General features: G+C 37.6%; 1 protein-coding gene across 1 annotated transcript; it reads right to left on the reverse strand.

Annotated features, from left to right (window-relative positions):
• Window positions 1–395: 395 nt before the first annotated feature.
• LOC134142238 (cytochrome P450 27C1) lies at window positions 396–23,565 on the reverse strand. Its single transcript, XM_062579092.1, has 9 exons — window positions 23,227–23,565; window positions 18,061–18,251; window positions 16,014–16,213; window positions 13,551–13,760; window positions 11,540–11,703; window positions 7,977–8,143; window positions 4,282–4,360; window positions 3,083–3,286; window positions 396–512 (listed from the first exon to the last, which is right to left on the reverse strand). The coding sequence occupies exons 1-9, from the start codon at window positions 23,563–23,565 to the stop codon at window positions 396–398; spliced, it is 1,671 nt and encodes a 556-aa protein (XP_062435076.1).
• Between the last annotated feature and the right edge of the window lie 2,045 nt (window positions 23,566–25,610).

Here is a 25,610-nt window from a genome sequence, read left to right on the forward strand (position 1 = left end):
TTGCATATATTATACAATAATTCTATCTGTTCTCAAATAGACTCAGAGGAATAATTGACTTTTAGGACTAAGCAGTGTAACAAAACCACTGAATGATACAAAAAATGTCTGAATTTCACTTGCTCTTTTCAGTGCACGTGCTGGTACTACTAGAAATCTTTCCAGGGAAAGAGAGCTTTCCAATGCAAAAAGGAATTCCTTCAGAATATAGTTCCAAATATGCATCTTTTATGATAGAGGTAACTTCTCTACTGTACTGCTAGAACTAAAACAGAATGCAAGACTTGATCATTTTGTTATACAACTATAAACCAGAGAACAAGTACGATCAAACATCCATGAGATGTATCTGTTTCCATGAAAACTATGTTAAGTATTTCCAAAACATTTGAGTCTCACTCTCTGTCAGAAAATCTCACATTGATGGAGTTCCCAGGAGTCAAAAGTCCATGAGTTTTGGCATGAACTGGTTCAGTTTTGGGAGAAATTTTGATCTCAAATTTCTGTAGCAACTGCAAAGACAAATATGACAAATATTAGAAAAGTTGCACAATTACAGATGAAGAGTACATGTTTGATAAGAAAACTGAACAGCCTCAGTTCATCACAACTATCATTTCTGTTGTCAATTCCACTGAGTCTGACTGCTATGAACCCCACATAGAAAAAAAACGAAAGTTGCTGCAAGGTGAAGATTATTGTTAAAAACCTTCTAATCTTCTTCCTTTGATTGAAGGAGATTTTATTAAAAAACAAAAACAAACAAACAAAAAACCCCACCAAAACAGAGCCCATTTTTCTGACGAATTTCCCAAGACTAGCCTAAATAGTCTGAAATATCAGAGCAACTCTCAAACCTCCTCATGAGCTTTTTCTCTACATGTTTTTGACTTCATTTTCTTTAAAATTAATCAGTGGGTGCTTTAATAAGACAAAGCAATAACAAGCCCAAATTCTATGGCACATTTCTCTTCCTAGGCTGGGGAAAATAAAACAAATAAGACACAGCAACTGTCCAATGCACTAGTGAAACAATCATAATATGTTGGGGCGTCAGATATAAGAACCTATCCAGAAGAAAACCACTATAATTCAGTCACACAAGTTTTCCATGTATTAAGCTTTTATTTCCATACACTTACACTTTAGTGAAACTGAGAGGACCAGTTGCAAACATAAATTAGAAATCATGGACTAAAACAAAATCCAAGAGTTTTAGCACACCCCTTTGTTTTATGACTGAACAGTCATCTCTTCTCCAACTTTCAAAAGGAAATATCAGTACCTCCTCAGCCCTGAAAGTCCCATGTATTTATAACAGAAAGTTTTTCTTAATATCTAATCTCAAACCCTTTTCTTCCTATAAATTAGACCATCTTCTCTTAGCCTTCTCCTAGTGAGCATAGTGAACAATTCATTGTTTCTCTCTACCCAGTATTAAGTATTAGAAGACTGATCAAACTTTCATCTCATTTGCTTTTCCACACCTTTAACTCTTGTTATCGCCTCCTAAATTTCCTCCAACTTGACTGTACTGTCCTTAAAATGTAGAGACAGCTGTACACCATTGCCCACTGAGGCTTCACCGGTATTTGGTAAAACAGAGAAATTACCTGCTCTTTCTGACAAATTACCTGCCTGCTAATGGCAAGAACTTGCTAAGAATGACAATGCCTTTTCAAAATTATCATCATGTTGTTGACTGATTTTTTCTACATCCCTCAATCTATCTCTACAGTACTATTGCCTAGCTAGTTATTTAATGATTTGTATTTATGCATTTGATTTATTCTTAAGTAGCAACGGCACCTGTCCTTAGTGAACAAATTCCTTTTGATTCAGGACTATTTCTTCATTTTTTTCATAATACCTTTTTTCACATTCTCCGATTTTAACCTAATTCATGTCAGTTGTGTATTCTGTGCAAACCCTAAAAGTATTCTCTAATCTGTCATTTACACTGTTAATTAAAATACCAACTGAAATCAAACCCAGGACAGACTCTATAGAATTTTACTCAAATATTTTCCCAGTTCAAGAGCAAATACTTGATAGCTACTGCCGCTGGATATTTCTTTTTCAACCACACATTTTGTAAGTACTTCCAACTGAAACAGATTTTATTAATTTAATCGTGAGAACAACATGTTCACATGAAACACATGAAAATACTTCCCAAAGACAAAATACATGATTTTTTCTATTTCTACCACATTAGATCAGTAATTAAGTCAAAGAAGAGAATTAGATAGGTTTGACAAAACTTCGCATTGATCAACTCCATGTTTCATGGGCTTCTATTTTTAAATCACTTAAATATCATCTAGGTGTTTATAAATGGATTGTGTGATAATTTTTTTATTCCTTAAGTACTCTGTGGTAAATTTAATTAAGCTTTGCTTTGAATACGTACAATGTCTAAATATTTTTATAGTTAAGTAACTATAGCAAGTTTCCAAATCTTGAGGTCTCATGCACAATCTGATCTGAATGTCTGAGCCAGAGGGAGTCTTGTGAGTGATACAAAATTTAACAGCCATTGAGAGCACCTTCTTTACTTAATGAAGCAGTGCAAAACAGTATGTGTTAATATGTACTAGAAATACTGATTATTTATATCTATATATTATGTATTTATAAAATGACAATATAGTTAAAGAGAGAAGAAAGAGTAGTAAGTGACAGAATAACCAAAGAACATTTAAAAATTAAGCATTTGATTTTGAAACTTCTCCTAATACAATTGTCAGTAAGAGGATATGAAAACTGCTTATCACAATATCAGTCAGAACAAGGATATCAAAACTATTTTTACCTCTGTGTAAGTACTGAATTGTTTGTGAGCAGGCAACCACCCAAATATACATTAAGGAAGACTTGCAATTTGCTTACAAAAACCTACTGTACTACATCTCTATGATTATTTTTGTTTTTCTTAAGCCTCTCCAGGATGAGTGTGCTAGACAACATTCCAATAAATAAGTAAGATTTTGTGCATAATATGATATCCAGAACTGGTATGCAGAGAAAAGAATCATACCAATATATTTTTCTTCTTGTAATGCTGTCACAGATTTCTAACCTGAATCAGTGCAAGATGAATTTCCAGCTCTGCAATTCTTTTTCCTATACAGCTTCGAATGCCATAACCAAATGGGATTGAACCAAAATTGTCTACTCTGTCCAAAGTATCTTTCCTCAGCCAGCGCTCAGGTCGGAACTCATCTGCCATTGGGAAATTTTCTTCACTGTATGAAGTAGTATAATGACAGAGTGCCAGCTGTGTCTGAGGAAATAAATGACAGTTATATTTAGTTAAATCTAATACAGGTTAAAAAAAAAAAAAAGTATTTTTAATTCCTGTGAGGTGATAAAAGAATATGTAAAATTTAAGTATCTTTCACAAATTCTAGAAGAAAAAAAGATACAAAAAACCCAAAGATACAAAAAAGAAAAAAAAAATAAACTCCTTTCTCAGCTGTTCAAGAGCAATAATCTTCAAATTTTGTTGAATATATTAGAGAAGATGCAATGGGGAAGGAGATGGAAACAAAAGTCATAGGAATTCAGAACTGTCTCAAAAAGGTATTATGACAGAAACAGAGAAGAGAGATACAAAACAAGGGGGAAAAAAAAGGATGAAAAGCAATAATAAATGATGATGCTTCCAAATAAATATAAAGTAATTTAAGATTCCTGACTGTTTTAAAGCTACATTGCTCTAAGATAAGGAAAGGAAACCTGTCATTTTAAATAGAACTGTTCAGCTCTGTCCTGATCTCTGTGTAATCTTTGAATAGTATAAAGGAAAGATTTTAAAAGAATTTAAAAAGGAAATTAAACTCCTTCTACAATGGAGATTAACACCCAAGAATTAGAAAACTGACAAAAATAACAAAATTCATGCTTTTTCTTTTTTTTTTTTTAATCAAATAGTAATATGGTACAGAGATATTATCTACTGAGTTCTGCATCAAGAATATTAAGAACAAGCCAAGATTGCAAATTTACTTAGAGGGTGGGAAATACTGTTTCTATTAAGGGGGAAGGTCTTGCATTTTTGTCAAGGTGTAATGTTTAAAAAACTAGCAAGAAGTCAATTATAAAATTATTTTTTTCCATATACACGGGCAAATTATTATAATGCTTTCTTCTTAATGCTCTAACTTGGTGACATCTTTTGAAATCAATCAACTGTATGTATGTTCTAACAGATCGCATCTCATACACAAAAAAAAAATTTAAATTTTGTTCTCTCTAGAGGACTGCAATAGAACCTACCCCTTTAGGTATCAAGTATCCTCCAACAATCAGGTCTTTTTGGGTCACTCTTCCATTTCCTGGCAATACTGGATATAATCTAGAGACAATATTTATAAGAAGTTAAAAAGTAAAAACTAATACAACTTTAAAAGTTTAGATTCCATTCTGATACACATTCCCAGAAAAAAAGGTTTTTAGGCAGTACAGATCATCTTGGAAATTAAAAGGCCATGAAGCATTTGTGAGAATATGATTAATACCTGAGAAAAAGTATTTACTACTAACTGGCGATTGAGCTATTTGGTCTGTTTATGTATTTGATTTATACATGCACACATGTGCAATCAATCACTCAAGCTGCAGGCTCTTTAGCAGTACAGAGAGCTGAAGAAGGCTTGCTGATACCTTCTTTTAAATCCCCTTAGCTTACCATGAATACTTAACATATAGAATCATAGGATCAGTAAGGTTGGAAGGGACCTCTGGAGATCATCTAGTCCAACCTCCCTTTCAGCAGGGTCACCTAGAGCATGGTAGACAGGGTTGCATCCAGGTGGGCCTTGAAGATCTCCAGAGAAGGAGACTCCACAACCTCTCTGGGCAACCTGTTCCAGTGCTCCATCACTCTCACAGTGAAGAAATTCCCCCTCACGTTCAGGCGGAACTTCCTGGGCTTCAATTTCTGCCCATTGCCTCTTGTCACCTTGACAAAAAAAAAAAAAAAAAAAAAGAAAAAAAAAAGGAAGAGGAGGAAGGCATGGTGGGGACTGCAAAGAAGTAAACTGAATGATATAAGGTTTGAAGGTAGTACATATCTCTCACCACTGGGGCAAGGTAGTTTCCAATGGGACTGGACAATCTACCTCAAAAAAAAAAAAAAAAAAAAAAAAAAAAAAGGGGAGGGGGGAGAGAGAAAGAGAGAAAAAGAAAAGGAAAGGAAACAGGGCCTGTGGAGGAATTTGTGGATTTGTAGTGCTAAAGCTTCATGTTTCTTGAAGAACATTCAGCTATGTTATCTGGATAACTGAGACTGCAATACAGACAGTCTAAGTCAAAGATGCTTCTTTTCTTGCAATCTTGAGGGGAATAAACAAAGAGAAGTTATTCAGCTCTGTGGAGCCCAAGGATTTTGAAGCTGGGAGAAGTTTCAATAGAAAAGTATCTCTCTAGAATCACAGCACAAATTCTGTGGAACCTCAGTATAACTTTTGAGTTAATGGGTTTGGAATTGATATCTTTGCCCTCAAATAGAAGGTTTTCAACAGCAATCTGTCTCCCAAGAAAATGCAGAGATTCTTACACAAAATCTGACAGAACAGCAGTTCTTGTGTTTTGTTTCCTGCACTCAGAGTAGCTTACAGTAGGAAGTTAGAACAGAATATAAAAAACAATAGAATGTGTTATTATTTTACATCCGCTGTTACTAGTGCAGTGAAGTCTTGTTCTAATGAAAAAAAGAAATCTCTCATAAAATAGAGTATGACATAAAAAATAACAGGGTAATAAAGCCTGGTGATTCATATGTACTTTGAAGGTTCATGCGAGAAATACACTTTTGGGGCATTAGTGCATTATTCCTGGAATCCTTGCCAGGGAGAGATGAACATGGTTTTTCTTAATTATGCTCAGCAATTTGTTTGGCAGTCAAAGAGCTCAGCACAGGTTGGATAAAGAGTTCTGAATCACCTGCTAGAAGATAGACAGTAACACTGAGTGGTAGCTGCATGTGATGTAAGGGTCTGTCAAACCATACTAGCTTGTAAAAAATAACATCACTGACAGCAATCCAGACTTGAGCAAGTTAGACTCAAAACTTTTTCCTGAGAAATTTGACTTGGAATTTGTACTTACTAGGACATACTGTAGGAATAAAAGAAAGTTGACTTCCCAGAAAGCATTGAGGCAGATGTAAAGAAAATTATTCTATAGAGATAAGATGGAAGGAACACAAGTAGATGCTGAAAAAGATGGCATAAAAGAAAGTTTCACATTTTCTTCATTGAAGTTGTAAGGTACAGCAGTGTCCCGAACAGCCCCATAGCATATGAAACAGCCTGGAGTCAATGTTACATAACTAATGTATTGTAGGTGGTCTGATCCTATAGGACCATCTGAAAAGTGAGGGGCACAGAGCCCACTCCCCTGGGAATAAAATTATGGAGATAAGAATGTCTCTTCCCTTTTCTGACCATCCCTTTCCAGACCCTTTTTTGGTCAGGACTTCATAATTAAGATATCATCATCTATGAAAAAGAGGAGGCTGAGATCTCAGCTGGAAAACAAGAACTCTAAAATCTGATCCTTAAAAAAAAAATCAGGCACCAAGATTTTTGACACTGTACCGAGATGTAAAAGACCACTCTATTTCTTTGGTTGTACAGGAGGCGTATAGAGCTTATGGTAGATTCTTAACAAGGCACAGAGCTGCTGTCTATCACAATCTCCACTGTCTTAGAAAACGGGAGCACGAGCAGTAAAGAGAGGGGATCTACAGCAAGATACAGGACCATCACTTTGGTAGGTACATTCAGACTTGAGACAGAAGAAGGATCTGCTAAGGAGGCAACCTTCAGTTTCTTCTGATCCTCTTTATTTGCCCTGAAGTTGAAACTTGGACAGATTGTGGTCATTGGCCAAACCAAGACAATAAATGTATCCACCGCAGAGAAGGACTTAGTTTTTACAAGTTAAACAAGGCTTAAATTCAGATACCTTTGTCACAAAAGTCACTGAAGTAAACAAAAATTGCTTCTCCAAGTAAAAGACAAATAAAAAAGCCAAGAGAAGCTTATGAAAACATGTTAAAGCTAGAGTGACACAATTAAAAGATCTCATCAAAACAAAGAAACTGTGGTCCAACCCTGAGCTGAAGGACAATGAGAGTGATAGATCACCTCGCCTACCTACACTAGGCACACCCTGCACAAGCAGAGGGTGAGAGAAATGTGGATAGAAAAATTTGAGACTACTTTATCAAAACTGCTTGAACTAAAAGGTTTACAGCTTGAGTGACTGCACACATATACAGTATTACTATGCAGATATACAAACCATTTGAAAAAGATCCAATTCAGGCTCTGACAAGGATCTCTTACACGGCCTTAAGCAAAATAACTAGTCTATATCTTGACTTAGTCTTTTTATCTTGGGAAAAACAGTAAGAATAGGTGCCTGCAGCTGACCATCAGACACAATAACCCTGCCTGAGAGGTCAATCACAACCTCAAAGAGAGGCAGCGACCACAAGCCAAGTTGTGCCTAGATCCTGTGGGACAGGCATGCTGGTCAGTGATGTCACTGCCCTGCCTGTGCTATGGTCACTCTGGGCTCCCATCTCATTCTCCCTCCTGGGCAAGCCCCATTCTTGCTGACACCCTGGCACTCCAGATCTACTGGCAAGGCGCTGGGGGGTTTATAGTCCATAACACAGACTAACACTTTACAGGCAAAAATAAGCTTTCAGTTACCTACCTTAATAGGCATAAATATGTGATATTATTTCTACCTTGCTTAAAAAAACATTAAATAAACATTATACAAACTATCATATTTAATTGCTTGAAAATGTCTGTACACATTACTGCTATAATAAATAGAAGTAGAAGCAACAAATAACAATAATTAAATAAAAACGTTAGCTTTGACTTGAAAGTCATTACAACTACACAGAATTTAACATTTTAAGTAATGATTTGCAGTCACCTGCTACTTACCTCAGGGTTTCTTTGAGCACAGCTCTAATCAAAGGCATCTTGGGGACATCGTCAGCAACAGGAACTTGGTTCCTCCCCAGCTTATTGACTATTTCCTCATAAACGCGTTGTTGAGCCTCAGGGTGCTTTGCCAACAAGTATGTTGCCCAGGACAAAGTAAAAGAAGTCTAAGGAAGAAACCACTACCATCATCATCAAGTCCAACAAGAGTAGATTAAAAATAATTTCAAGTCAAGAAAAACAATCAGTTTTCAATTATTTGTTTCATGTGTGTGCTGTTATAAAACAGATTGGCAATGACTAACATCTGGACTCAGTGGGATGTTGTCAGATTTCACCATCCCCTACTTCAGCCCTTTTCCACCTAAAAATTTTCTATATACAAAAACAATTCATGTTGGTGTTTTCCCAGTAAAATATCAAAAAGCAACAGAAAGGACAAATGCAAACAAAATTGCACAAGTAATACTGAAACATAAACACTATAAACAGTAATGGATTAAATTAACTATTAGTTTTCAATATATTCCTTTATCGTTCCTCCCAAAAGAAACAATTTACAGGAAACAAGAGAATGGTACTCAGAACACTACTTGATCCATTTTAAGTATATGGCAGTCTCTTCACAACATCCGCATAACAATAGAATTGATATTAATACTGCTAAGATTATATTTCATCCTTTGGTAAGTGATGCTACATCACAGTAGTCACCTTTTATCTCTTAAAATCTCACTTGAGTGAAATGGCACTATTAAACCATTTCACTTTAAGTTTTCTTATGAAAACTTTCAATAGTTTTCATAAGAAAACTTAAAGATGAGTTTATGTATTTAAAATGATCATATATACTTCATTTTTCTAATGTAACATTTTAATGTAAGTAGGTAAAATAATCCTCCCCCCCCCCCCAAATAATTCATGATTTTTATAATCATCAAGACTGCAGAAAAGAGTTACTCTGTGGAAAATAATTTAAAAAACATCTGTACAAAGGAAGAAATAGGATACACAGCAGAACACACTTCAGCTTTGAGCACAAGACGATTTAAAGGAACTCATTATTGAATTCTTTTCCACATCAGCTGCAAAAATTGCACTTCTGTGCATATTTGTGGTTTAGAATACACTATGAGAGCATGGTAAACCTCCATCTGCACTAACAAGCAACCAAATGGAGTTTTCCAACTCATCACGTTTTTGTGGTCCAATATTTACCATTCATTCCATCATGACTCCTTTGTTTATATTACCTGGATTTCAGGGACTGTTCCATCCAAATACTAGAATCAGGACTTCTGTTTCTATTATCAGGTGCATTCAGATATTAAGGTCTAACAAAGGGCCTTATTTGAGCCTGCTTCCCTTACAACCATCACTGAAAACAGAAACCTTATCATAAATAATGTATTTTCAGTGTTCCTAAGTATGGCAGGAGAAATGACACTGTAAACATACTGTTCCTTATCTTTACTGTTTTCAATATCTTACAGCATTTAAGAGTGAGAAATTGTAATCGCTAACCTAATTTTATTTAATTAATTTTAATTGTATTTTTTAACCTGTATAATGAAGATAAACTACCAATCTCATTTTTTAGACAGTAAAGGATTTCATTTTCAACTTCTCACTTATTGGCAAAACAAAGCTTAAGGTTGTGAACAGTGTATGGGTGAAATACCACAAAACTTCTGGAAATGTCTTATTTGGAGCTTACATTTAAGACTAAAATAGAAAGCAAATTTGACATGACAGTGACCTTTTATGTCTTGTCTTCAAACTGTGGTAAAATGCTAGAAGTACCATTCTCAGAACCCTTCTTTTCTTCTCATAATACTGAGTGGCTGTTCCTTGCTAAAATATAACCACGCATTATTCCTCAAAGGAACTGGCAATTGTGCCAACTGCATACAGAATTTCTTGTGATATAAACACTGTTTCTTCTCAGGTTCCCAGCTCCTTCATAACCTCTTAAAAATTAGCACTGTTCCAGGGACAGCCAAAATGCTTTGTAGCCCAAAACAGCCTTACAATTTTGTTGAAAGCTTTTGTAATCCTGTAAACCTCCTTCAGTTTCTATGATGAAATGAGATCTGAAATGACAGCAACAGGGGAAAAAAGGCACCCTCAATTTCTGTCTTGTACATGGGAATGAAGAAATCAGAAGCACAGTCCTCTCACAAAATGTTGCCAGCTGAGGATGCTGAGTCAAACGGAAAAACAGACTCCCACTGGCATGAACTTGAACACTGTCCTTTTAGTTCAATGAAAACTCTCTCACACACTAAAAATGGAAAATTAAGGGTCTGAAAGACTAGAAAATGAATGGGATGAATGATTGTGCTTTACTTAGGACCAAAACATCAAAAAACTCTCCAAATTCACTGGCATATTCAACCAGTGGAACAACCTTCAGCACATAAATAAACATATTCTCCTTATTCTGGAAGTCAGAAAGTGTTGCTTCTCTTGTCAAAACTTCTCTTACAGCAAACTTCTCTTAAATCAAAAAAAAAAAACTAAATTAAATTATCAGGAGAGCATTTTTGCTATAATGCCACTTTGCATTTTTAATCTTTTTTACTTTAAGGCTAGTAAAGACAATCTTACATAGCACTAACTATCTAAATTACATAGCTTTTTTATAAAAATAACATTCAACTACAATAATAGTGTTTACTGACATTCTAAGTAATTCAGTATACATTGCACAAGTAGTAAAACAACAATTTTTATCTTTTCTTATGCTTCTGGCTGTCATGCTACAGATCACACTATGCTACACTGATTTCACAGAATAGGAGTGAAAGATAGACATGATCTTAATGACACTAGGGATGACCAGTCCATTAGTTGATCTAACCTGGCCCCCTTAAAATGGTTCCGTAGGTGTTGCATGCCTCATATTCTAGCCTCATTCCCACTGGGCTCCATGCTGAAGGTTCTCTGCCTCAGACTGACTCCATGCTGCCAGCACAAGGGGTAAAGTGAATTCATGCCTTACCTGTATCATTTCAGTGCTGGCCTAGCATCCCTCTCCTAAGAGACTTCAGCACAAGCCAAACGTCTGATCTTTAATGTGTGCATCAGTTGGTTAATTATCATATGTTAAAATCATTTATCAAATTCTGCATATGAGATTATTGATCAAATTTTTTCATACTAATTTTCAGTAGTGCTTTCTATTATGGTCTGTCTAAAAAAGCAATAAATACTGACCTGATATTCAAACTAAAGAAAGAAAATGTATGAAAATTGAAGATGAATGTAAAAGACAATTGTTATTTCATTCATTTAATGAACTGTGTAACAGACTCCCAATTAACGAGTTCCTTAGGCAGTTCATACATAAATCACAGCTAGAACAGAACATCACTGACTTCATTACAGTAGAGAGACTACCCACTGTGGCAAGTATTTTCGAGCCTTGTAAAGATTCCATGATTCAAATGTGTCAGAAGTTATGGCCTTAAAAATAATTTATACTCCCCTGAAGATAGCTGCAAATGGTACTGCTTTACGAAGACAACAGTTCACAAGAAAAATGATAGTAATAAGCTTACTGTGTCCACTCCTGCCAGGAGCATTTCTGTCATATTGGCATAGATCTCTTCCAAAGTAAGTTCTTTACTCACTAGGAGGTATGTGAGTAGCCCACCATTCACTTCTTTTCCCTGGTCCAGTTGAGATTGAATAGCCTTTAATTTGTTGTCAACATGGATTTGACCTTTGGGATTTAAAAACAATTGCTTAAGGCTCCATTTTTATTTCTCTGGTGGTTCCATTCAATAATCACACTTTTCCCTTATGATACACTACACTGATTAAAAAAAAGGGGGGAGGGTATTTAAAACAATTTTATCAGGAAAAAAAGAGTGGTGGTGGAGGTCCTTAGGTATTCATGATAAGCGAAGACTGAGCTGATGAGATCCTTGGGACGTTCACAGCATGAACGAGCTGAGGCTTGGGAGAGGACAGTAGATGCTGTAGTTTCCTACTGGGAGTAAAGGAAGCTCAGGGTCGAGCTTACGACCAGCTGGCTGTTTTTTCTGATGACTCTGTGAAAAAGGGTGACCCCTACAGAGCACACTGCAAATTAGCACACAGCAGCTGCTACAAGATGGTGGCAGCAACTAGGAGGTGGACACCACAGAACCGAGTCATACTTAAGACAAAGATGAGGAGCATCATGTAATAACAGTAATTGAAAAACTACAGCAAATGATACGTCTTTTGAATCACTTCACCCACTGGTCCCTTTTATCCTTTGGTTACAACAAATGGCATCTTCAGTGAAACAAGTGCTTTGAAGACAAGAACCTCTCAGAAGGCTAGTGCCTTATACAATTATTAAAAAGAGCTAGAATCAACATACTCTTTTATGAAGTCCACACAGACCATATACAGTGATGGCCCTGGTTAAAACATGTAATTTTATCTAATTAATACCTCTTTTCATAAAGATTAAATATAGAAATAGTAGGACAAAAAAGTTTCATATGGAAGAAATTCATCAAGAACCATTTTCAGCTGTTGTTCAAACAAAGCTGAGGTCTGTTGTTGTTTTTAACCCACAAAAGGGAACAATAACACTTTATAAAGGGAAATCATTTAAAAATGGCAACCTAAAAACAAAACAAAACAAAACAATATATCTCAAAGAAACCACTCCACCACAACCATTAAATAAGATTCATTAGTAACTACTGTTGGTAGGGAGGCAGATTAAAAATTATAAAACTAAAGACTGCTCAAGGAAGACAAAAATAAAATAAATGCAGAGATGCAAGCAGCTTCCCTGCATCACAGAGGGAAAGTTCAGTTTTCTTTTATACCCTCCAGAATCTTAAATAAAAATATTACAAACAAGACTCTTCCTCTTTACTTGGATGACTGAAAACTGATTCATAAAATAGCCTGGAATGTTTTGTTTACAAAAAACATATTGCAGTGTAACAGTGTATTTCTTTCTCAGCTCATACCTTTGTAAGTATATATAAACTCCATTAAGAGCTCTATTAATTAAATACTAGAGCTCATTTTTAAACTTCCTGGTCAGCTGCAGGGGAGATTATTTGATCGCAGTGGCTGACTGAAAACTCACTGAGGTCAACAAAACCACCCTCATTAAAATTTGAGTGTCGGAAAATTAAGCCCTGGCATAGAACCTGAACTGCAAGTGACGACTAGGCATTAAAAATTAAATAATCGAATAGCAGGATAAAATAAGGGAATATTTAAGCTGTACTGGCAAGATTGTTTAAAAATAAAATATTTTGTAAAACTGTTCCCATGGTCAGTCTAATTTTGATATGAAAATTTTACTATTGCATTCTGTCACAATGGAAAAAAAAAAGAATTGTTTTGATATGTAGTCTACATGTTCATCTAACTTCTCCTGATTCGTTACTCCAAATAATTAATATCTCATATGATGTTTCATCCCACTATTGTGACACCTCTTCTGCCACAAAGTCTTACAATAATTCTAGAAGAGAAATGCAGGAAGTCCTGTTCAAATGCACACATAGAATATGCAGAACACAGCTGAACTTTTCTACTACTGAATCTTACTAAATTTGAAGAGTCCATCCCAGGATCTGCAGAACTCTCTCCAGGGTTTTGGAATAAGTGGACGAAGCCATTTGGGAATAGCACCTGCATACATAGTAGTCTTAAACATACTAAACATCAACTCCAGAGCCTCAATATATTCAACAGTCTGCTGTGGGACGTTGTTTTCCAGGCAGCCCAAACGGCATTCATAAAGAATAGTTGCCACACCTGCACACAAGAGATCAAAAAATTTGCTATGCACATACAGATAAATATACTAGTCCTTTAAGGAATTAAAATAATAAAATTATAGAACTGCCTTTCAAAAATGTTTAGTTATTATAATTGTAACTGAGAGATAAAATATAAGTTTAAAACACATACTCAAATCCCAGCTGAACATTTTAGAGAGGCAGTAGCTACTATGTCAATAATGTTCAGCTCAAAATGATATCCAGGAATTCTGAAAGAAGTACAGCAACCTTACAATATGTTCTGTGTTGCACCACAAATCCTGAATCTGTTACAGCTGCCTATAGGACAGTGAACAGAGAGTTTAAGGCCAAAGGTATTTCTGATAGCTGGTGATAATGCAGGAGTTCCTAGCAGTGGCTATGTCCTTCTTTGTCAGGGTAAGCAAGAAGTAAATAGATAATGTGTATGTATCATCCTCTAGACATATGTGTGTGACACTACTGCAAATGCCATTACTGACTCTTCTCTTCTTTGTGACTTACTATGATTTCCTGCAGTATGGCAGTGCTGCCCATTGTGAATTCCTTTTTTTTTTTCCAAAGAACAGTACTTTGTATATATTTTTACTAAATTCTTCTTCCCAGCTCTGGGCCATTTCTTTAAATTATCAATTTGATTCTGAACTGAAATCATGTCCTCTAGTGTGCCTGAGGTATTTCTGTTCAGTTTCATAAATGTACCCAAATTACTAATGAAAATATTAGACAGAACTGGACCATAAACTGACCTTCTGGATTTAATCAAAGTTCCCTCTCAGTATGACAGCAAACCATTTTAATTGCTTTCCGAGCACAGATTTCTAGGTAATTTTTTTTACTGGTTTGTCTGTATCAATAGTTATACCTTTTCAGGAACCGTAGTCAGGATAACTGATCTATTAACTCTTTAACCTCCTTTTTCTCCTTCTCTTTCTCTGTTTTTTCTATTAAAAACAGGTCCAATAGATGTTTAATTTTGATCTTGTCCAGTCTTCCCTCAAACTCTTCATAAAATCTCTAGAATATTTACTTTTATTTTAGAAATCTTCTTATTTGTTCTCTTCTGTGTGTTTCTTTTTAACTTACAAAGAGTTGCTAAAATTTAGCAATTTTCATTTCACTCTGACTCTCCTAATTTTCCTCGTTGTGGAGATGTTTTCCTGTACCTTTAATTTCTGTTGTACCCCTTTAAATAACTGCCTGCTCTCATGACTTTTTTTTTTTTTTTTAAAAAAAACTTTTAGATAGTCTTTTCAAGAAATCTTACACAGTGGGTCACTGAGTAGTTGACAGTAAAAGTTAACTGAAAGTGGATTTCAAATGTGAAATAGGTGTGTGCCAGGCACCAGTTATAAAAGCTAAAAGAATGTGAAGAATTTAAATTAAACTAACCTATCAGTTAAACTGAATCTGTAAGCTCAAAAGTTTAAAATTCCTTAAAATTGGTAACTCTTAGCTGAGTGCCACTTTTAGATATTATTCATGTAGCACAGACTCAGATTAGTTTACCAGAGAAACAGCCATTTGATATAGTATAGGTCAGGAATTCCGAAGTGTTGCAAATCTCAAATTATTCAGCTGTCGCTCATCAAAGAGTGTCAATGTTTTTAAAAGGCATATACATACAACAAGAACAGGCTATATGAAGTCAGTTAAAGGAATGCATGAAATGTGAATCACCATTAAATTTCTATAATACAGGAAATGTCACACTAGATCAGGCTGGGGTTCCATCTAGCACAATATCCTTTCATTAATGGTAGCAAGAACCAGCTAATTTAAAGGAAAGCAGAGCAATCCCACACTAAGAACATATGTACACAGTGGAAACCAGTATCTTTTCCCACACGAAACTATGAACAGAATTTAGACAAACCATACTCACACCCTGATTTGCAATATGACTAGCAAGACTCTTAACATGTCTGAAAAGCTAGACTCCTAGGTTAATTTCTCAAGAATAAAGGTGTTAATAAAGAAATACAGAGTACTGAAACTGGTTAGGGCACTGATTTTATATTTTGCATATGTATCAGCATTTCCACAGGAATTATCCCTTACTAGAAGGTACCATCTGCTTGGACTATCTGAAGGATTTCTACTAGTAGATCCCTGAATGCAGAATATCAAGCTTCCCTCTTCAAATTAATCACCATGAGGCAGTAGTTGTTTATGACAAAAATGCCTAACCATAAGTACACAACTTAACATCCAATTTCTATACATCTACTATACAGTCTGGGCTCACCTTCCATTGAATACTTGAAGAAAAGGTTGTTAACATTGGTCACTGTTTCCCTATCGTCCTCTTGACTTCTGAGGGTGTGGATTCTTTTAATTAAATCTGTAATAACTTCATTGACTCCTCCAGAGAAAACAGCCACATCTTTGGGTTTCAGAATTTTTTGCCTCAGTACACTTCTCATTTTTAGCCATTGTTCCCCCTCCCTAGAAGAAATTATTAATAATGTTTATTCACAGTTCTCCTTGACAATCACTAGCTGGGTAGGAGCTCCACAATGAAAGCTGTTTACACTTTTATTAGGAGGTGAAAAACCAAGTGATGGAATAAGAATAATGGAGAGGATGATAACATCTATTTGGTTTTCCACTCCTATGTTTTTATTCCGCATTTATTAATTTCACAATGTCACAAATGCACACCTATAAATTAATCTCTGATTTGAGTGGCAGAACTTGCCCATTCAATATTCTGAATTTGACAAGTGTCTCCATAAGTATTCTAGTAGTACTGACAAGAAATTTGGATTTGCAAAATTTTTTATTAAAATTAATTTAAATGTTTGGATAGTCTGCAAATTTGTTTTTAATAGAACTGGTGCATAATTGCCAAAGGCACGTATCTCATCCAGATCTGACAAATCAATTATACGATCTAGTACTATAAATTCAGTTACTGATATATCTCCCTGAGGCATGCTAATTCTAAATATAGAAAATAATATACTTTTTGTGACAAATGGCATTTATTCCAACTCCTGAGAGGCTAGAGTCAGTTTCAATACAGACGACAACATACTAAAAAATACATAAATGATGTGGAAGTGAAAAGTTCTGGAGTTGAAATGATACAATTCAACTGTATTCACAATATTACATTATGCATATCACTACCTCCAGCTGCAATGAGCTTGTCAAAGTGTTTTTCAGATTCAGACATAAAAGCCAACAAGCTGGGTATCCATAGAGAAACTACTTACAGCTAGATTCTCTTTTTGCTAAGCTATGTATTGAAATGTTTGTGACAAAGGCTAAAATTTTGAGCTGTAGCCTCTGCATGTTTCATATAAGCAGAGTAGTGCAGAACAGCAGTGACGGGAATATCTTTCTTTTGTATTTTATGCATATATTTCAAATTGTTATGTAAGCAATTCATTTCTGATTAAATTCTTTCAGCTGAAATAATGATGCTGGAAGGTCTAGAAACTTACTGGCTAACAGCAGAATTCAATTTCTTTAACACACATTTTCCAAGTATCTCTTGATTTAAGATTCCATTTCACAAAATATCAGACAGCTGTTAGTCTGGATTGTAGTTTAAGGTTCCAGTCTGAGGTCTAACACATAAAGCCTTTTGCCACTGTGAAAGAGAGAGACTGGCCAGGACTCAGATAATTAGTTTCCCTCTTAAAAAAAAATCTTATGTCAATGGTGACTGAGTAGTTCCCACCAGCAATTAACAAGACCCACATGCACAGAGAGTTTATGCAGGCTCTAAAAGATAGAAAACTCTTCTAGAATCGATCACGTACAAAGATTTATCTGCCTGGGAATGCACTACAGTGTGAATTTACCATACAGTGACTTCCCTGCATTACTCTACTGAGCGGGCACTTTGGTGAACAACAGAGCTAATGTCAGCTTGAGGTGGTAAGTCCACAAAACACACTGCCAAGCTGATGTATCAGCTTAGATCTGAAGCAATAAAACCATGTTTGTGCAATGCAGTGCCAAAGCTATTAAGTCCTACTCTGCGATACTGCTTTCAGATAATTGAGGCAGCTCAGACATCTCTACCTAATAGACACATTTTCCAGGAATGTTTTTATATGAGGTAGCTTACTCCATATTCAAACTAAGCACCATTAGGGTCCCTTTGAAAAGTTATAGCAGAATAAACAACTCACCATAAATTCGTAACATTCATCCTCCCTGCTAAACATACAAATTTCCCTACACAGATAAGCCTGAACTCCCAGATGATTTGTACAATGCTTCAGAAAATTAACATACTTTTATAACAAAACTCAGAAAATTAAGGAGTAACAACTTACGCAGAAATAAGTCCTGTAGCTCTTCCTCGTAAGTCTCTGTATTCCTGCCACGATTCCATGTTAGCTCTTTGCGGTGCTCTACCTTCTGCCCGGAGGACTTGAGCAACCATATCTCGATCTGCAATGGATACAACAAACTGGGGACCAAAGTGAGACTTGAAGATCTTCCCATATTCCTGAGTGTGCTTTTGCTACAGTATCACCAACAAAGAGAAACAGAAGTAAAATATTATTAAAGATTAATAGAAAAAGGAAACTGACAATTTGTCATACAGTAAATCAATATGTTTCATCTAAAACTTGATCCCCACATCTGCAGTCAAAGAATGATTTGAAGTGTCACGGAAAGCATCTAAGTACTATTCTGAAATACTCACTGGAAAAACAGAGAGGTCACACCATTCAGGACCTCTGACTGAAAAGACCCAAACGACTAAGGCATGAAGGGTTAGTGAAACCAAATACTGAGAAGATGAACGGACTTGAAGAATTGAATAAAACGCATCTCCAGACCAAGTAAAAGTTAGAAAAAAATCTGAAAAAAATCAAACCGTGGATGTCAATAAGGTGAAATCAAATGCGTAACACAGAGATAAGGTAATCTTACTTTTAAGGTCTTTTGTAAACAAACCATTTAGTCTATCAGTTTATTCTTTATTAAAAAAAAAAAAAAAAAAAAGGACAGTCATAACCCAGGACTACAACAGTGTAACAGTCCAGTGATAAACTCTGTATTTTGGGTTAGATTCATCAGGACGAAATTTTAGGAAGACGGACATTAATTCTGCAAAGAAAGGAAAGCTAAAGTCTTACTCCTGCAATGAGGTTTATTTAGTGACTGATCTGCAAGTAGTATGATTCAAGCCGGAGGCAAGAAACAGGCAATTGATTGAAAACATTAAATGATGTAAAAAAAGAAACAAAAAAGTTTTCTCGTGAAATTATATCACTGTTCCACAAAATCTTAGTGATTATTTTAGGCAAATTTCATTCTGAGCTGGTCATGAAATGAAACACTCAGCTTTCAGGAATTCACTTGGAATATAGCCACAAAATCATTTCAGGAAAAAATGAGGCTTAACTAATAATAATAATAATAAAATAACAGTAGACACATTGCAGGAAAAAAATCTATAGTTCAGACATAAGAGTATTTTTAAATATATTGTTAGGATTGTGGATTTGAGTTGGTTTTAAATCTGAAAGGATTTCAGTTTAAAGCAGCAAAATAAGTTAAACTGGCAAAGTTTGATCCTTTACTTGCATTTGATCTAGAGACATCTGCTTGCAGAAGCATGTTGACTGTAAATCAAACATCTGACACAACTATGCTAGTAAAAGTCTAGTGTTGACCCAAGTTTAATTCATGAAAGAAGTTTTAATTAGTCCTGGTTACAGAGATTAAGGGTTTAATTGTCAACAGTATGATTGAGACAATTGAACCACTGCTTAGCATATGGTACGAAACACTTACAGACATGTAACTGTTTTTGCCTCATTTCCAAATAAAACAGAGTTGTACAATTGTGCTGTTAGTCTTCTCATAATTACTTTTGGAATACACAGTTCATTTTCAGTCAAGTTTAACATAGACATAAAAGCCTCCTACAACTTATTATTTTTAAAAATCAGCATCTGGGTTCAAATGAGCGACGTGTATCTCTGATGAGGGAAATGCTACAGTGGGAATTCAAGAGTTACCATTTCTGTTTGGTCTCCTGCTAACCAACTACTATTTACAAACCAATCAATGAATAAGCACTTTAAAAGCCTGAAAAATCTCTTGCTCCAGGCATATCTTTGGGGATATAAAACTGAACAGGGAAAGAAGGGAAAGTATGAGAGTCTTTTAAGGAAGGCAAGGCTTGGGAGACAAATGTTGTAAGGAAAAGGCAGTGGGGAGAGGGGGATCCAGGTCATAAACCACAGAAAAACAGATTCAACTAATTTTGCTACTCATGGAACAGCTTGCTTTTTTTGGTTATCATGAGGTTTACATGCTAGGAGTAACTTCAACAAAAAAAAATAAATCGAATATATAATTATTCAATCAAATAAATGAAATATTAATTTTAAACCAGAAACAAACAAGGACAAGGTATTTTGACTTCTTTTGCTTTCAGTAGAATAGTATTCTGTGTATCAATCTCATGTTTAAAGAAATGCCCTTTATTTGTTAGATGTTTTCTGTCACAACATAGGTTTCCTATCCCTTGTTCCACACCTTAAAAATTACACTTTATTGTCTCACCATACATTCCTTCACCTATCATAAATTCAGACTGTCAGCATCCAAGCCCCTCTCCTTCATCTTTTATTTATATACTTGTATAGTTCTGATGAGACACAAGAGATCTATCTAACTTCATCAAATTAAAAGTACTTTCCCTTTGTCATAATGGCCTGTAGGCTTTACTGCTTTGGCCAGGACTAACCAGAATCATGTTACTGAGAACAGAACCTCCTTTGTGAAAAAATGCTCGGCTTCCCCACCCCTTCTGCATATAGTCTATGAATATTTGCGCATGTCAGAGGACATCATTTAAGTAGCTGTGCTGGTTACCAAAAGGTTTCAGATTAATTCATTCCTGATGTTCACTGTATTGTTAAATTTAACAGACTGTTATTAATCCAGTTAATGCCTGTTTGCATCCAGCATGTATGCGAAGAGGCCATCTATGATTTGTGTTTTTTGAGTCTCTCAACAGAATAAAAACCAGTATCATATTTCAACTCTTCCTTATCCTTCCTCCTGCCATCATTTCTATAAATTATATTAATTAAAAAGGAAAAAAAAATTTATCAGCTGGTGGTTGTGAAAAGGATGTACAACTTAAGTCTTTTTTAATACCTTTTAATATTTTGAATAATTTTCAAAGCTTTAAGTTTCATACTTAGAGCAGTCAAAATTTGAATTCAACATGTTAGTGTTATGACCATATTGCGAGTACCTCTCCAATTCTGTCCCGCATCACAGACACAGAGAAAATACGGAATACAACGTATCAAAAAGCTTTCGCTATTGCAACGAAAAATTTCATCTGCATGTGTCTTGGTTAGCAAGCATTTAAGTAATTCACTGTAAGAAATCTAGTTTGGCTGTCATCAAACTCAGCACAGACTGAAGACCTTAACCTCTCTTAGAAATCTAAATGAAAATTACAACAGAGCCAGCCATTTTTTGCTCACCCTCTCCCGTTTCCTGGCTCTTTCTGGTGTTTTTAATCTTTCATGTAAACCCTAATTTTCAGTTTTGATCGTCAGGCTTTTTATAGTTCTGTCCTGTTTTGTCTGGTTTCTCTTTCATTCTTTTTACTTCTCAACTCTCCCTCCAGTTTATTTCAGTAGTTTTCAGCCAACGGACCTCTTGAGGGGGCCTTTGAGTCTAAGTGGTCTACAAAAGGGGACTAAGAAAAGCGAAATTAATAAATGCCACAGGTTTAATTTCCAAATATATCTGCACCTCCAGCTGAACCCACAATTGGAAAGGGGTGAAAACCACTGCTTTACCCTCTTGAAGTGCGAGTGCCCACCTTACGATCACTTGGACCGCGTGGGGAAAGGGCCTCACGAGAGGCAATGCGGCTTTTCAGCAACGAAACCCCCGTGTTTGGCCAAGCAACCAAAAACACCTTCTACAGCATGAGGCAGCCTTACGGGAAAAGCCGCCCGTGCCAGTACCTAAGAAACCCGCTCACCCACCCCCTCCTTCGCGGCAAGCCCGCAAAGCGGCGCTTCACCCACCCCCCGCGCCGCGACAGAGCGAGGAGACGCACCGCGGCGCGTCAGCCGCCGCCGCAGCGGCGATGCCGGAAGCGAGCGGGCACTTCTCAGCCCTCACGCGCCCCACCCTGGTCCAGATTTATTTCACTGTCCCTGCCGCCTCGCGTACTGAGGAGGAAGAGCTGTCACACGCCAGGTGATGGCGGCTGAGGGTGGAGGGGGGGGGCTCCGGCCGAGCCGCTCATGAAGCATCGTGGGGCGGGGGGGTCCCGCCGCCAGGGGCGGCTGAGGGGCTCCTCGCATCCCGCACGGGGCCTCCCGCCGCCGCCAGGCCCCGCTTCCCGCCGCGGCCGCCTCCCTCCCCCCGGCGGCAGCCGCCTCGCCGCCCCTCCCCCCGCGCCGCGCCGCCTCCGCGCGAGCCAATGGGGGCGCCAGGGGAGGGGGCGGGAGGCCGGCGGCGCGGGGGCTCCCCGGCCTCGCCTCCAGCACGGGGGGGGTGGGGGGGGCAGCGCGAGCAGCGACCGTTGGCCCCGCGCGGACGCCTCCCTCCCCGGCCCCGCCCGGGACGGGTTCAAACCGCCCGCCTCCCGCTGAGGGGAGGGTCGCGCACGCAGCTCCGCCGGCGGGGCCAGGCACATCTACCGCCCCCTCAGGGGACCTATATACGCGGAGGATATTTAATGAAAGGGGAGAGGGTCGAGGTGGAAGAGACAAAATGGTCTCGGGCCGAGCTGAAGGGAGGGAAGCGGAGGGAGCCCCGCTGCCCCCCGCGCGGTGCCGCAGGGAGCGCTCCCCGCCGACGGCTGCACGTCCGCCCTCCAAGCGGTGCCTCAGCCGCAAGCCGCGGCACGACCGAGGCCGTCCGTGTAAACACGGCTCTGCGTGCCGGCACGGCCTCACCTTGAGGGCGGCCGCGGGCGGCAGGGCGTTCAGCTCCGAGATTGGAGGAGAGCCCGCATTTCCCAGCTTCGCCCGCCAAAAACGAGTCCCCTGCAACCTTGTGAAACAACCAAGTTCAAGAAGATGGGAGATTTTCTCTTTTTTTCCCCCAAGTGTAAGGCACCTACCTAAAAACTCAAAATGCGCACGAACATGAAAAGAGGGGGGACAACTCGGGGGGTGCCGGCTCGGCAGTCACCCCCCCGACACGGGAGGGAGCTCCTGTTAGCACGCATTTTACAAACCGGCTATCTACGGCCGGAAAGCAACTTAGTCGTAGGCGCTTCCTCGAAACACAAAAACGCTAAACCTCGAAGCGCTAAGGGACATGGAGATTGAATGGGGATCCTCTTAATCCCGACTCTTTCGTAACAGCAGGAACACGGCGCTGCGGTGCTGCTAACTCGATGATTAAGCAACGTTTTACGAAGGGGGGGGGGGGGGGGAGAAAGGCTTAAGTAATCTTGCCGTGAATAACTTAATAAATAGCCAGCTAAGCTGTACCTGGATTTCATGAATGCGGCCGAAGCCGTCCTTCCAGAAGAACTCGTAGAGATTGTAGAGCGTGTTGGGTCCCGGCATTTCTTGCAGGCTCTTCACCCGGCGGAGCTGGCGGGTGGCGGTGGGCTGGAGCAGCTCTCCTGCGCTCTCCGAGCCTGCCATCACCTCCTCCTCCTCTTTGTTCCCCGGCGAGTTATTTTGCACCTCCAGAGACGGGCTGCTGGAAAGTTTGGGCAGCTGGTGAAACCTGCTGACAAAAATCGCGTGGTGAAAGTAAGTCCTTCTCTCAGATTCAAGTGTCCGCTTGCATTTCATTTTCAAAACCCTCGTGAAGAAAGACATCTTTAAAAAAAAAAAAAAAAAAGGAAAAGAGAAGAAAAAGGAGGAAAATTCAGAAAGGTCCACTTTGTCCCTGCAGCTGCTTTTATTTAGTTGCTCCTTCTTCAGTGCCTGCTTTAACTTGTACAAGCAGCACTTCTCCAAACTCTCGCTGTATGAGCATCAGTTTACACAGACAATTATTTAACGCTCCCTCCCCTAGGGCTGGAAAAGGGGGGTGGGTCTGGGATGAGACTTGAATAGAATGGACCTATTATTTTGTATAATTCAAATCAGATAAATTTACTCATTAAGCATACAGGCAAAGTTTAGTTTTCCCCTTTCCCCCCATTGATTTGGCAGAAATCTCCTATATGGATTATCCTTTCTCCTTCATCAAAAAGGTGGGTTTAGGGCTATTTTTTTCCCGTAGCATTAATTCTTTCCCATATGTTAGAAAATACTATACTGTCTGTGTGAAGTTTTCCTGGTACCATTCATCATCCATAGCATACGTGGAAAACATTTTAGCATCCACACACAAGTAGCAGTCGTTTTCTAGGGTAACATTGCAAACAGCTACTGTAAAATATGGTATCCAGGGATGTTCTTCGTCCTGCAAAAAGTTTCATCTTCTAGATACACTATATTTGAGTAGATTGAGAATTCTGTAGAAAATGCAATGCTTGTTAACTGCATACATTGTCCCACCACAGTTTTTCTCAATTCAGCTGCATATATTTATAACCACACACACACAATCTGAGTTCCAAATTACATATCAGTTTCTTTTGTACAATATTTGAAAAGCCTTCCTGCTGTCTTCATACTTAATGCTGAATACTTGTGAAGATATCAGTGATAATCTGTAAAATCTTGATTGGTTTCAGAAATTATGTGCCAGATAGCACCTCAGTTATAACTGAATCAAAGGTTCATGTAAAACTTCAGGACAGAGGAAAGTCTCAAGCAAGAGCCACATTTGCGGAACTTACTTTTCCAGCAAGTTAGTCATAAGCAAATCTAGTGAGCTTCAAAGTTATTTGTCTTTCTTTTCCTTCTCCTCTGTTTATTCTACATTTATATTTTCTTGGGCCAAAATCCAATTTAGATTTGTGCACATGCTTAATTTGATCCCTAGGAAGAACTCTGCTGAAATAAATTTACCTGTAATAATAAAGCTAGACACACGCATCAGTCTTTGTAGATACAGCAGTAAATACTACAGTTATAAAAGGCACACAATAAAAACCTTAATATTTGCAAAATACACGTTGGTCTAAGCTAAAACTGCCTTCAAAATAAATATCAAGCTTGGAAGGTTATAGAGAGCAATGACAAGAAAAATGAGAAGTTTTTTAAAAAAATACGTGGATATATATAAAAATTGAGAGTTTACTTCATTTAGGAAGGAAATCTAGTAGGGATACAATGACAGCCTTCAGATGAATACATTTTCTTTAAAAAAATGTGCAGGTAAGAGAGAGAAGACAAAAAAATAATAGGCTTAGTTTGCAGGCACAAGAGATCTTGGGTAGATACTCACTTAGCCTTTAATCAGAACAAGTTAACTCGAGATTATGTAATTGCTGTCACTGAAACCTAAGGACAGGTTTGATAAATATCTATCAGGCAAGGTCTGGGTATATTAGTCTAGATTACTTCCGGAGTTTCCCTTTCCTCCTACATTTCTGCATGATGTGGCTACAGTATGTCTTTAATATTTATCTAAAGATGCTTCACAGATAATTATTCATAAAATATTTATTTCTGGAAAGAAATTAAAAACTGCTGATGAATGTGAAATTCAGTGCAAGTATTCCTTGGAAGTAAATGAAAGGCTAATTCCATGTCATACATGAGAACATTTATTCATTAGACAGGAAAGATGAAGACAAATCCTACAACAAACAAAGACCTTTTATAGCAAATTTACATTTGGTATATTCTAGGAACAGTTACCGCAAAAACTTAAAACTACTGAGCAACAGATCAGAGTGAAATTTGTTTTCAAATTCAGGCTGTAGTTCTCCAGTTTTAAAAATGGTTTTCATATTATAATTTCTACA

Source organism: Rhea pennata, chromosome 6 (assembly GCF_028389875.1).
Source record: "Rhea pennata isolate bPtePen1 chromosome 6, bPtePen1.pri, whole genome shotgun sequence".
Lineage (NCBI taxonomy): Eukaryota > Metazoa > Chordata > Aves > Rheiformes > Rheidae > Rhea > Rhea pennata.